The sequence below is a fragment of the Paroedura picta genome, chromosome 1 (assembly GCF_049243985.1).
Source record: "Paroedura picta isolate Pp20150507F chromosome 1, Ppicta_v3.0, whole genome shotgun sequence".
NCBI classification, from domain to species: domain Eukaryota; kingdom Metazoa; phylum Chordata; class Lepidosauria; order Squamata; family Gekkonidae; genus Paroedura; species Paroedura picta.
The window spans coordinates 147,319,221-147,332,731 of NC_135369.1; the positions used below are offsets into that span (position 1 = coordinate 147,319,221).

General features: G+C 42.5%; 1 protein-coding gene across 1 annotated transcript in view; it reads left to right on the forward strand.

Moving 5' to 3' along the window:
* Positions 1-13,511, forward strand: part of LOC143825613 (protein eyes shut homolog) — a 392,680-nt gene that overhangs the window by 197,049 nt on the left and 182,120 nt on the right. Inside the window, exon 7 of the mRNA XM_077313795.1 lies at positions 2,246-2,405. Coding sequence (XP_077169910.1) covers positions 2,246-2,405 — 160 coding nt within the window. The remainder of the gene's footprint in view (positions 1-2,245; positions 2,406-13,511) is intronic.

Genomic DNA, 13,511 nt, shown 5'->3' on the forward strand with positions numbered 1-13,511 from the left:
AAAAGCAAGTGACTACAGAAAATGTAAGCGCCTCCCATTTTCTTCCATCCTTTTATCAATTCAAATTGCCTTATTTCAAGACACATGAAGCTGTGTTATATAGATTCAAGGAATTGTTCTGCCTAGATCTATATGGTCTGTTCTGACTGGCAGAGGCTCTCAAGATCTCAAACTGCAGTCTTTCATATCATCTATTGCTTCACCCTTCTAATTGGATATGCTGGGAATGGAATAGGCATTCTACTCTGGAACCACCTCCCTTTCCCAAGACATTTGGCAATAGAAAAAGGATCACTGGGGCTTTGATATATATATATATATATTGTGGATATAGTTATGTGAAACCATCACTTAATTATAAAGCACTAGTGTTTTCTCTCACTTTCCATGTGGATGATTTTTTTTGGCCAATCTTAACTTTGGGGGGCTGATTTCTCTTTCATCATGTTATAAAACATGGCAGTGCTCTATGCACTCTTTTGTAATGTTGGCCCTTGCAGTGTGTGTGTGTTTTAATGTTACCCGCTGCAGGTTGGTGCTGTAGCCAGAGGATAGGCAAAGGTGGGTTGGAAAGATGATGTTTCCCCCTGTGCATCGGGAGAGTGAAATCCTGACACCCTGCGGAACCTCCCTTCCTGTGCCCCACTTTTTGAGTTTTTGTTCGATCAAAGTAGAAGTGATTTCAGAACAGACTTCACATTTCTAAAATGAGAAAAAAATCCAATGTTTACAACATTTTTAAAATTTTTAATTGTAAATGGCAGAGAAAGTGCTTCGTAATAAAATGTGGAGAATTGGTTATTGACTGGCAGGGTGGCATAGGGCCAATCAAGACACAACTCAGTTCTTTGGCAGTAAGGAGGCCACAACTTTAATAAACGCCAGCCAGTGATTGAGGGTTGGCCTGGCATGGAAGAGAAAAACGCCCGCTGCTGTTGGGCTGCAGTCGTGGGCTCCAGGGGCACCAGCTGGGAGGGCAGGCCCCTTGCCCCCAGAGACCTTCCCTGGGGAGGAGGCCTGTACAATGGTCTCCGGGCATCCACCTCATCTGACCATGTCATCCTCCTGGCTCTGGGCCCCTGGCCTTCCCAGCTGGGTAAGGCCACACCCAGTGTTAAGCCGGTCTCTTAATGAAACCCCACACACCAGTAGGCAAACTGGTCCCTGGACCAAAAGCTCTCCCTCATGCCCTTTTATATCACAGCTGTGAGAAAAACAGTAGCCACTTAAACAGGAAACTTAATACAGGGTGGGCGTTTGGGAAGCTGTCTTGTCAGTGGACTGTGGCAGAGAGGCCAGGCTTCTGTATGAGGTGCCTTAAATAGGCGCTTGTGAGCCCACCCCTCATGCCACACCATGTGCACCAGCCAGCGCACACTCCCCCAGGGTCAGACGCTACCATGTCATTCTTGGCCCTCTCCTCCCATGGCATTAACTGCAGCCTTTGCTTATTCGCAGCTGCTCTTTATGAGCCTAATGTATTCAAACCTTGATTACGTCTCTTCAAATACAAAACAGCTGGTATGTTTCTGTAAGAAACTGTGAATAGGAGAGAACTTAAAGTGATCACAGGGATATACTGGTCTTTGCAAGGTCCTTCATTGCCTTAGGAAGAGTTGCTGAAAGAAATTTTAAAAAAAGGTGAGCTTATTAAAGGTCAGCAACAAACAGTGGGTTATTGTCTCCACATTTCACTGAAATCCCTTAAGCTGGAATGCATGGTTAGGATTCTATACCTTTGTTTCATGCATGCTTCTCTCTAAGCACTACTATGGGATACATTCCTCTTGTGTTAGGCTCTTTGGAGCACTTTGACAAACATTGGTCCAGCTCAACAGGAAATGCCTAGGATCAGATGAAGAGTCATTTATGGGTTTGGTTACCATGCTTACACTTATTGATAAAATGTGGTGATATCTGCTGTTCTGCTGCATGCAAAGTTTTCTGGATATGTCGTGAGTAACTCCAGGGCTGCAGAATACACCTCCCAGCACAGAATTAAAGTCATAGAAGACAGAGCCATGTTTTTGATTTTTTTTAAATTTAGGTTCAACCCTAAATCACTTTGCCAGCTATTATTTTGTCTATCACCAACAAACCAGTCAGCAGTTTTCTATGCCAGGGCACAAGCAACATTTATTAATTGACTACAGACACTATAGATCAATTAATGAGGCTGCTATTTTGCATGATAATGTCAGATGCATTAAACCCTTCTGCAATACATTTTGTTTCTTCTTTCCAGTGCCTCTGTGCTCCTGGATGGATAGGAGAATTTTGCCAGTTTATAGAAAATGCCTGTTTAATGTACTCAGACCATTGCCACAATGGAGCTACTTGTGTCGACATAAGCCCATCCAACCTGCAACCGCAAATTGAATGTTTGTGTCCCCAGGGTTTCACAGGTAAGAAAAATGAGAAATTGTGGGTGCAACCCTAAATGCTCTACAAGCCCCTTTTTATTCAATTCTTAGAATTGCAGCCCGGGGAAAGTAACAGCACTAGAAAAAACTTGCAGGCAAAATAGTCTTTTGCTTGTCATGAGAATGATAAATGTGTATTTTATGTCATATAAACATTTTAAATATGCTTTGAATGCTTCTTTAGTACTCAGTCAAATGCTTTAGTACACCATCAGATGTTCATAAAGCCATGGATATAAATGGGCTCTTGAGTGCCTAACTGCCATAGATTGTATCTGGACATTTGCATGCGAACTTACCTTAAAGGGGGGGAAATCATTATTTTATAATAAATGGCTGAATGTTAGGGTATCTTGTATTTATGATAGAGAATACCACTGAGTCATCTTTTCAATCCATACTGAACCTGTATGTGACTCAATCCATACATGAGTTGTACATTAAAGAGAGGAATTCCAGTTTAGCAGGTAAAGGGCCAGATCAAAAATCCCATAATTATAGGGGTCTATAAAGGGGCGCAGAGTGGTAAGGCAGCAGACATGCAGTCTGAAGCTCTTCCCGTGAGGCTGGGAGTTCAGTCCCAGCAGCCGGCTCAAGGTTGACTCAGCCTTCCATCCTTCCGAGGTCGGTAAAATGAGTTCTCAGCTTGCTGGGGGGTAAACGGTAATGACTGGGGAAGGGAATGGCAAACCACCCCGTATTGAGTTTGCCAAGAAAACGCTGGAGGGTGTTACCCCAAGGGTCAGACATGACTCGGTGCTTGCACAGGGACTACCTTTACCTTTTACCTTTATAAAGGGGGATCTGTTCCATCTATTTGCTGTTATGTAAAATAATGATAACTAAATCTGCCCCTTAGATGTCATTTGCAATTAGTATGTATGTATGTAAAAAGAAGTGCAGCAAAATAAACTGTGAACTCCTTTCCCTTTGATTATTTACTTCAAATAATATTAAATCTTAAATCAAAAACTGCTTAACTCATTTTTTTTCTCACTCTTGGAACATATTTGGTAAGGAGAAAGCATATTTTGGCAATGTAGCTCAACAGAATAAATCAGTCCTGCTCTCAACAAAATGCACCACTCTTTAATTAACATAAATATTTATTACTAGGGGACAAAGCCCAATTTAAAAACGGGCTAGAAAGTGGCCTCCCACTAATGATTGCAGGGGGATAGCAGGGCAGTGTGTGGTGTGGGGAACCCCACTATAAAAGCACTTGAGGAGGCACCAGTGGCCCCCCTGCCGCCAGCACTCACTCCACATCTCCCACATAGGGGGAAAGATATCATCTCCTAAGCCACGTACCACCACCCCGCTCTCCCCATGGCGAGCATGGGGGGGGGGTGCTACTGCAGGCTCTTAAGCCCCTTAACAGGGACTAGGAGCTGGCAGCCAGCCCCCAACAGCAGTTGCCATGGGAGGATGGGGCAGAAGGTGCCATGTCCATCACCATCTCTCCCTGCCAGAGTGGGAAGAGTGGATGATATGGCAGAGAAAAGCAGGCAATCTGGAGCCTTGAAGCTTTAAAAAAATGATTTGGGGTGATTTTTTGGGGGGTGGGTGGGGAAGAGTCATGCTTTATGGGCGAACTGGTGGGGAAAAGTTTATTTTGTGCTCTGCCTGTTCATTGCTCCAGGCAGTTTTTTTTAAAAAAAAGAGCCCCATTCCGGGTCAAGAGAGAGGGAGGTGGGCGCTGGAGCTGGAGATCTCGCTACCTGTCTTGTGCTTGCTGGCTGCTCTCATCCTGCTAGTTCTATATGGCAGGGGGAATCCTGTTTTGTGGATTTCCCTGCAAGTGCTTTAAAATGGAGGATGTAGATGCCAGTTTGCAGATGTAATGTTGGATGTGTACAACGTCATGCAAAATGCCAAAAATATGGTATTTGCAAATGGTAAGACTCTCACTTTTTAAATTGGGTGTGGAATGGCCCTGACTCACCAATTGCAGTACATATAAGCCAACAAATTACATGTAAGGTCCCCAACCTGCCATGATTTGTTATTTATTAAATTTTTATACCACCCTTCCCAGGGGCTCAGGATGGTTTACAACATAAGAAATGCAGTAAATAATATAACAGATAAAACAAATAACAATAGTTATTTGTTTTAAATTAAAGTCATCTGTGGCTTTCCAAAAGTCCCAAAAAAAAAAGCTTTTGTGTCTTACAATGTAAAGGTAAAGGTATCCCCTGTGCAAGCACTGGGTCATGTCTGACCCTTGGGGTGATGCCCTCTAGCACAGGGGTAGTCAACCTGTGGTCCTCCAGATGTTCATAGACTAAATTCCCACGAGCCCCTGCCAGCATTTGCTCATGGGAATTGTAGTCCATGGACATCTGGAGGACCACAAGTTGACTATCCCTGCATTAGTGTTTTCATGGCAGACTCAATTCGGGGTGGTTTGCCAATGCCTTCCCCAGTCATTACCGTTTACCCCCCAGCAAGCTGGGTACTCATTTTACCGACCTCGGAAGGATGGAAGGCTGAGTCAACCTTGAGCCAGCTGCTGGGACTGAACTCCCAGCCTCTTGGGCAGAGCTTTCAGACTGCATGTCTGCTGCCTTACCACTCTGTGCCACAACAGGCTCTGGTCTTACAACATAGTAGCATTATTACTGTTTTATAAAACATAAAAATAACATGCACTATATGGGAAGGAAGAAAGAAGGAAATTGATGACAGGATGCTTGCCTGAAGTGGCACACAAAACAAAGGTGCAAGCAGGCCTCATTTTCCCCAAGCAATCTTTTAATTTGCATTGTTCCCAAGAAGGCTTGGGGGGGGGGGTGAGCCACACAGCATATGGAGAAGGGAAGTGTTTGGGCACTTTTCCCACAGGAGAGGGAGGGAGACGGAGATTGGCAATTAGAGCAAACAAACAAAAAAATTGGATACGAGTAGGACCAGCTACCCTTGCCCCTGAAAATAGCATGGGAGGCGGGACTGACTGCCAACGCCTCTGAAGTAAGTATGAAGGGCATGATGTAAACCCAGTCTGCAGAATTGCCATTCATAGATGACATGTGTGGAGAGCCAGGTGCAAATTTGATGTCAACTTCCAGAAACCAGTATGAAGGAACCCTGGAGAATACAGACCACTGCAGAAAACCTCTAAGAGAGGGCACATAAAAAAGTGAGGGTATATGATGAATGGACATATCCAGCAAAAATATTTAGCGTAGGTACCAAGCTGTGATCTGTGTCAGTATTTATGATGTTCTGCAAGTCTGAAATATTGCAGCTCACTACATTATGCAACCTGATTTGAGCTACATGGTACTTTGTTGACAAACTAGCATAACAGGCAACATTGATATCATATATCCCTCTAGGAGGATAGGGTGAAGGGAGCTAGGCATAGATAATGAGAGCTGGCAGCTTAAGAATATGCACTTGGGCTTTGTTTTGTGGTGTTAATAGTCTAGGGTATTAAAAGCCTCACAGTTGCTTGCATGTTACTTTATGAAATGCAATAAAATTATGATACAAAGTTAGTTCGTGAAGCCCGATTGCCAAATGATTAAAAGGGATAAAAATACTGCCTGGAACTCTGGGATAGAGACAGTGAAGAATTTCAGTCCAAATTATCTTGGGCAGCAGATGCTGGGAGGCATGATTTTTTAGCTGAGACTCTGGAGGGCTGTTGCTGGTAAGCATAGGAAATACTGAGCTAGACGGGCCAGTGGTTTGACTCCGTCTATGGCATTTACACTCATGATTTTCCACCCAGGACCGATCTTTTAGAATGATTGTGCTACCCGGCATAAAGCACAGCTGAAAAACAAAAGATGGTGCAATCCACAAAACAGTAAAGGAAAATTGCTGCTTCTTAAAATTGGATAACTCTTCCTCAAGACTTTCATGAAAAATTACTTGTAGCCTCTTTGACTGTGAGCACAAAGAGTTCAAGTTTTTTTTTTGTCTGTGTTGGGTCATAAACCAGCAGTATTGATAAATGATTGTGTTCTAGGTTTGGGGCACATATCCAGTGGGGTGCTGTAAGGATCGATGTTAGTTCCAATGTTGTTTAACACCTTTATTGATGAACTGGAAGCCCGGTTAAACAACACATTAATCACATTCAGTTATTGCACCAAATTGGGCAGTGCTCCCCTGAACTTTTGTGGAAATGTGCCTAGTAAAATAAGCGATCTAAGACACTATTAAGCCTAGTATTTTTTTAAATTCTAAGACAAAAATGGGAGTTTGTGTAACCTCCTACATATATTTGCAAGATGAAAACTTAATAGAAATTATGTGTTAGTGTTAACTTCAGAAATGAGCGTTTACATTCTTTAAAAAAAGGATTACCACTATGCAATCTTGGATTAGGGATGCACACAAACTGACACAGAACTCAAATTCTCAAAATTGATGAATTTGGGCTGATTTGTGGTTTGTTCATGGAAGGTCAACTGGCACAAACTTGTCATAAACTTTCAAGCTGTTCATGGAGGTTCATGCTGATTTATGAGCAGAGGAAATTTGGAGGCTGTATTTCCGAACAAATAATCCCATAATGTTGGAGCAGATGCCTATGTGATACCTTATAATTTTATTTGTATTAAGCGTTCTTCAAACTGAGATCATATATAGAGGAATAATCACTGAGGAAATATGGGGAAAATGGGTTTGAATACTTGGGACCCCATTCTGGTTACTCTACATATTGTAATAAGATTTTGAAAGACCTAAGAATTGATTTGTCAGCCTCACAATCAACATTTCTGTCAGATGACTATCTAGCCTCTGCTTTAAAACTTCCAAAGAATAAGAACCCACCACCTCCGAAGGAAGCCTGTTCCATGCAGAAACTGCTCTAACTCTCAGGAACTTCTTCCAGATGTTTAGCTGAAAATTCTTTTGAATTAATTTCAACCCACTGGTTCTGGTCCAACCCTCTGAGGCAACAGAAAACAACTCTGCTCCATCTTCTATATGAAAGTTCTTCAAGTATTTGAAGATGTCTATTATATGACCTCCTAGTCATCTTCTCTTCAGGCTAAACAGACCAAACTCCCTCAACCTTTCCTCATACGGCTTGGTCTCCAAACCCTTCTTTGTAGCTCTCCTCTGGATATGCTCCAGTTTCTCCGCATTTTTCTTTAGTTGTGGTGCCCAAAACTGAACACAGTACTCCAAGTAAGGTCTTACCAGAGCGGAGTAAAGTGGTAACATTACCTCATGTGATTTGGACACTATTCTTCTTTTAATACAGCCCCAAATCCCATTTTCCTTTTGAGATTCCGAGTCATACTGCTGACTCATGTTCAGTATCCAGTCTTCTAAGACCTCCAGATCCTTTTCACATGTACTGTTGCAAAGACAAGTCTCTCCCATCCTATAGCATATGATTTTTTCCTACCTAAATGAAGAACTTTATGTTTTTTTCTGCTGAAATTAATTTTATTTGTTTTAGCCCAGTTTTCTAGCCTGTCAAGATCATCTTGTGTTCTGATTCTGTCTTCTGGAGTATTTATAACCCCTTCCAGTTCAGTGTCATATGCATATTTAATAAGCACCCCCTCTATTCCTTCATCTAAATCATTTAAAAATATGTTGAACAACACTCCACTTGTCACTCCTCTCCAAGAAGATGACGAATCATTTACAAACACCCTCTGGGTATGATCTGTCAACTAGTTCTTGATCCACCTAACAGTAATAGCATCCATACTACATTTTATCAACTTGTCAATAAGAATATCATGTAGAATGTTATCAAACGCCATACTAAAATCAAGGTAAACTATGTCCTATCTGTCACTGCATATGATATGTCACTGTGAAATTGATGGAACTCATCAGTCCTACTACAGTCAACATTAAAGCAGTATTTTTAAATCATCTTAATAACAAGGGACTAAGGCAAGAGGTTCTGGTTTTTGAGCAGCTTGTGGTTGTACAAACCATAATTTGTCCAGAACAACTGTAATGACCTCTTCTGCACAGAGGACTCACCCAGCCATTATGCCATACTGCTCCCTGTTTTTTTTGCTGTGGGACATTTTCTCAATCTTTTCCAATGACCACACTGGGCATCCTTGCCCTGCTCTCCCATCTGTTTGCCCCCAGGAGTTGTATAGACATGGGATAGCCAAGGGACAGGAAGTCAGAACTGCCCACCATTTGTTTTCCTTGGCAATCATAGTCACCTGGCAGAAACTCCTCAAGTCCCTCCAAGTCCAGAATATATATATTTTTAATTACTATGATTGTGTTGTAACACATTGGTCCCCAATCCCCGGTTAGCAGACTGGTACCAGTCTGTAGCTCCTACTCGTCCTCCTCCCCGGCTGCTGCCTTGGGGGCTGTCCTGCCACTCTGCCACCGGCTCACCTTTGGTGCTCTCCGGCGGCCGCCATGGCTGGGGCTCCCCTTCGGCGTGGAACTGCGCAGCTGCTGCTGGCAGCGCCCCCCAGTGGGCGGTGGGAAGTCAGGGGCTCCGGCAGGAAAGCAAGTGGAGCAGGGGCCCAGGTGGCGGCAGTGACGTCCCTTGGCAGAAGACTACCCCCCCCTGGGCCACAGTAAAATTGTCAAGCGTTGACCGGTCCCTGGTGATAAAAAGGTTGGGGACCACTGTTGTAACTCAAACAAGGGGATAAAAAAGTGGACTGTTTTATTGTTCCATTCACACACACAGAGGCTATCCTTGATCTCTCTAAAACCAAGAAAAAAGAGAATGAAGGAAAGGTGCTAAACAAACATGATGGTCAGTGGATGGGGTTGATATTTAGTTAGTTTGGAATCAAGTTGTAATACGATTGGACATATTCTTTTTTTTAAAGGCTGTTAGGATAGATTATAGAACTGATGCTTGGGGGGGGGGGACGGGAGGGGGAGCAATGCCAGTCTGAGGATGGCCTGAATTTTCCCCCTTACACATGGCCCAGGCCTGGCATACAAATCATTGGATCTTGTGGCAAAAAAGGGGATGTGGATTTCTCCATGTTCCCTTGCTGTGGGGCAACTGATGGCCTAAGTTTGGTCAAGCCCGGGATTGCCCCCGACCAGGCCCGATTCTGTAGAAAAGTGGGTTTTAGACCCACGTGCCAACAAGTGGTGATCACAGCCTAATCCATCATGTGGAAGACAAGGCTTTGGCTTGCCATAAATATATGCATGCAAGTAGCAAATGGAGGAGGTTAAGGAAAAGACCAAGTATCTAAGGCTCATTCATGCAATGTATATCCTATGTGAACTGGTTGAATTGGTTATGGAAAAGGATCATATATGGGTTATGGACTTTAACATTAGTGTTCTTCATTGTGATTGTGTTAGAATTATTATTTCATCGTCTTTAGGGGTGCGTGAGCCTCATACTGGAATATTGGGTAAAGGTAAAGGTAAAGGCATGTCTGCTGTCTTACCACTCTGCGCCACAAGAGGCTCATGGAATATTGGGTACATGACTTTAATGTATTCAGTAATGTTGTTTTATCAGTTTATATTCAGGCTCCCTCTGATGTTTCTCCAATAATGATCTTTGATCTGAGATAAGATGAGGAGATGCTGGCTATTTAATACTTGTTCTATATCAATCCTGTTGTTTTAAAATCATTTTTTACCTTTCCATTGTGCTAGGCAGGAAAATTTTTATTGTTTGTCCCTCTTCTTGGATTCACACCAGTACTGTAGGGCTCTTTGCCTTCGGAGGCTTTTGTTTTGTAAGCAGGAAACATGCAGACTGAATTTGAACTGGACCCCTGTGCTCACAGCAAGACTCCATGGAGAGGCTGATTCTCAAAGGATTCTGTGGGTTCACAAAGAGCTTTGTGAAGTCAAACCCTTAGGGCTGCCTAAACAACAGAGGACCTTGGGAGTAGAATGGCCTCCTTAATACCAGGTGGAAAAGATTTAAGCAGTTGTAGCTAGACAGATTAGTAGGTACTTGTACATGAACATTAATCTTCTCATGAATCAGGACCTTTTCATTTCAACTTCTGTTTGATAATTCCCATTTGTGTATTTTGCATGTACTTAAAACAAAAATAACACTGAAAGCTTGTTAATGTTAGGAGAAAGAAAACTCAGTGTGACAAAAAAAATATTGTCCAGCAATAGAGGCTTATGGATTCAATTTGCACAAGGAAGCAGCAAAATCCTAACACTGATATTGAAACCCGAACCAGCAGGAATAAAACACCTGATATGCCAATTTGTGATTCATGAAATGTTCTGATGATTACCATGGATAACAACATCTAAAACAAAAAACAAAGAAAGAGAATAAACCCTTTTGGCTTTCCTACCTTGTAAAGACTAATGTTCATTTCCAGATGTTAATTTTTTCTAGCTATTATCACTTTCACAGAACTTACCTAAGTTCACAGGCAGTAGGTCCAGGATAGACACAAAAGGAAATGTATATCTTCACAATGAGTAATAAGTGGAGGTCCAGTGTGGTATGGTCGACCACAGGAAACAGCAGTAAACACTGGAGAAATAGGTTTGATCTCCCACTCCTTCACATGCCCACCTTGGGGTACTCATTTTTCTTAGAGCTGTTCTCACAGAGCAGTATTCTCAGAGCTCTCTCAGCTCTGCCTACCTCACAGGGTGTCTGTGGTGGGGAGAGGAAGGAAAGATGTTTGTAAACTTTTTTGGGATTCCTTTGGGTAGTGAAAAGCTGGATATAAAGAACCAGTTCTTCTAATTAATAATTTCTTTCCTCAGGATGTAATGATGGCCACTTGTTTAGCTGCCAATGCAACAACTCTCTGAAAGCCAGTGCTTAAGAAACAACACTAAATGTTGACTTTCAATGCCATAGGTTGACCACTGTTTGAAACAGGATGCTGATCTCAGTGGACCATTGGCTTGATCCAGGACACTTGTTTGTGTGCCCAGATTGTCCTCCCTGAGATGGGTTTTGGGTTGCTGGGTCCTCCAGGAGCCCTTTTTTCAGTTGTACTTTGGTGCAGGTCTCAGGATGTGGGGAACACATCAGGATGTGGTGGGGGGGTGTCACTCCCATCCCTCAACAATCTTTCTCTAACTAGCTGCCCAATAAAGGGCTTCCTGGGGTGGGCCTTTTCCAGACTCCCCCAATGCTCCCCATAATGTAGTGGAGTCCTACAGGGCTTTCTAGACTTCTCTAATGGCCCAACTCTCTTGGCCTGCGCTCTCTTCACACTGCCTTCCCCCACCATCTCATATGCTGGCTCTCCTGACGTCATTGTCTCCAAGAAGCGTGTGGGGTGCTGCTGCTGCTGCTGCTGCTGTGGCTCATTGACCCAATTGGTCTGGGGTGCTGGGGCCTTTCCAGAGTCATGTCAGGGCAAGCATAGACAGTTCTGTCTTCTACAATGCGCACAGAGGCCACAGCACATCCCCAGCTCACAAGGGACCCCAGTTTGATCTGCTTATCCTCCCAGCCAGCTGCCATGAATACAGGACTGGGCTGCCGTACCCAGATATATGTTCTGGTCTTAATCCAAATCATGTTCCATTAGTGCTATTAATTGCAAAGGAAAAATATGGAACTCTTAGTGTCATTTCCTGTTCAGCACCAACTAATGTTTGATCCTACTGCAAATGGATGTTGTTAGTTTCTACTGGATAAGAAGTCATAATCATTGAGAGCAAAATGATTCTATTGTTCCTACATTGTTTGCTTATACTAGGATAGAATGTTGGTGTTGAAGGGCAAGGATGTTCATGTGGTGGAAAGTGCTGTGAAGTTGCAGCCAACTTACGGCAACTCTGTAGGCAAGGTAAAAGATGAACAGAGGTAGCTTGGCGTTGCCTGCCTCTGCATAGAACCCTGAGAGTTCCTTTGTGGTTTCCCATCCAAATACTAATCAATGCTTAGACTGCTTAGCTTCCAGGTCTGATGAAATGGAGTTAACCTGGGCCATCCAGGTCATTGCAAAGATGCTTATACAGATGATATAAGGCTACATAGGACATCATAATTCCACAAACCAAACATTTTACATGACCAATGTACAAATAATAAATCGTCTTTCCATTCTCTTTCTTTGATAAGTGTTATTGACATAATATAGCACTGACATAAATTAATTCTGTCATGGTATCAGAGTACCCAAATTCTACTTTTGTAGTTTGTTGTAGAGTTAATTTTAGGAAACGAGCCAGACATTCAAAGGGCTTTCATTTTTTTCTTTCTTTTTTTTAAGGAGGAGGAGTTGCTTTATTGAATTTCTTTGACATTACAAAGTTGTAGTTCTTTTTTCTGAACAAAAACACCACTGAGCCCGAACTTGAAATTCAGATTGATGGATTTCTACATGGTGCAGTTAATTTTACCAGCAATAAGATTATTTTAATTAAATATTTTTCTACCTAAATGAAGTGTCTAATACGCCCAATCAATTCCTGCCAATATGACCACTCTATATGCAAGGAAAGATAGTCATTAATTAAAGGAAGCTTCTTCAAGGACAACTGGTCAACTATATAGTACTTGGAAAAAGCTGATGTAGCTTTTCTCCCCTCCTTCTACTCACAGTGTCATAAAATGTCATGCATAAAATAGCATCTGCTTTGACTGTAGAAAATAAAATTGCTAAGCAAAGTCCAGCAAACGGTAGGAGAGAATTAAAAATTAATACATTATTTTCCTACTTTCCAATTGGAAGAATGGGCCCATCTCATTTTCAGATGCAGAACAAGTCTCCTATTGGGCCAGAAGCTTGGAGGAGATATTTTTGCCAGCTCCACTTCTCTGGGACAGGCATTTGCCATGAGCTGTCCCACCCACTGATCCATTTCAAATAATGCAGGATTAGCAGGTTGGCTGATGGGGATGAGCAGTGAGCTCTTGTGCTCCCTAAGGAGGAATTGTTCCCCGGATTGACATTGCTCATTATATTGGGAGGGGTTCAGATTAGACTAGTTGTCATAATTAGGCTTGGCAAGAATACTATGCATTATTAATACACATGTTATGCATACATACTCTTTAAAGTTGAATTTAGTGTCTTTGTTGTTCACTGTCATGAGGACTCTAATAGAACAGAAAGGTAAGATACCATAGACAGACAGACAGACCAACAGACAGATGCCTATCAAAAATATGTGCTTCCTAAAACTCACTTTTTATAAATGCAGTCT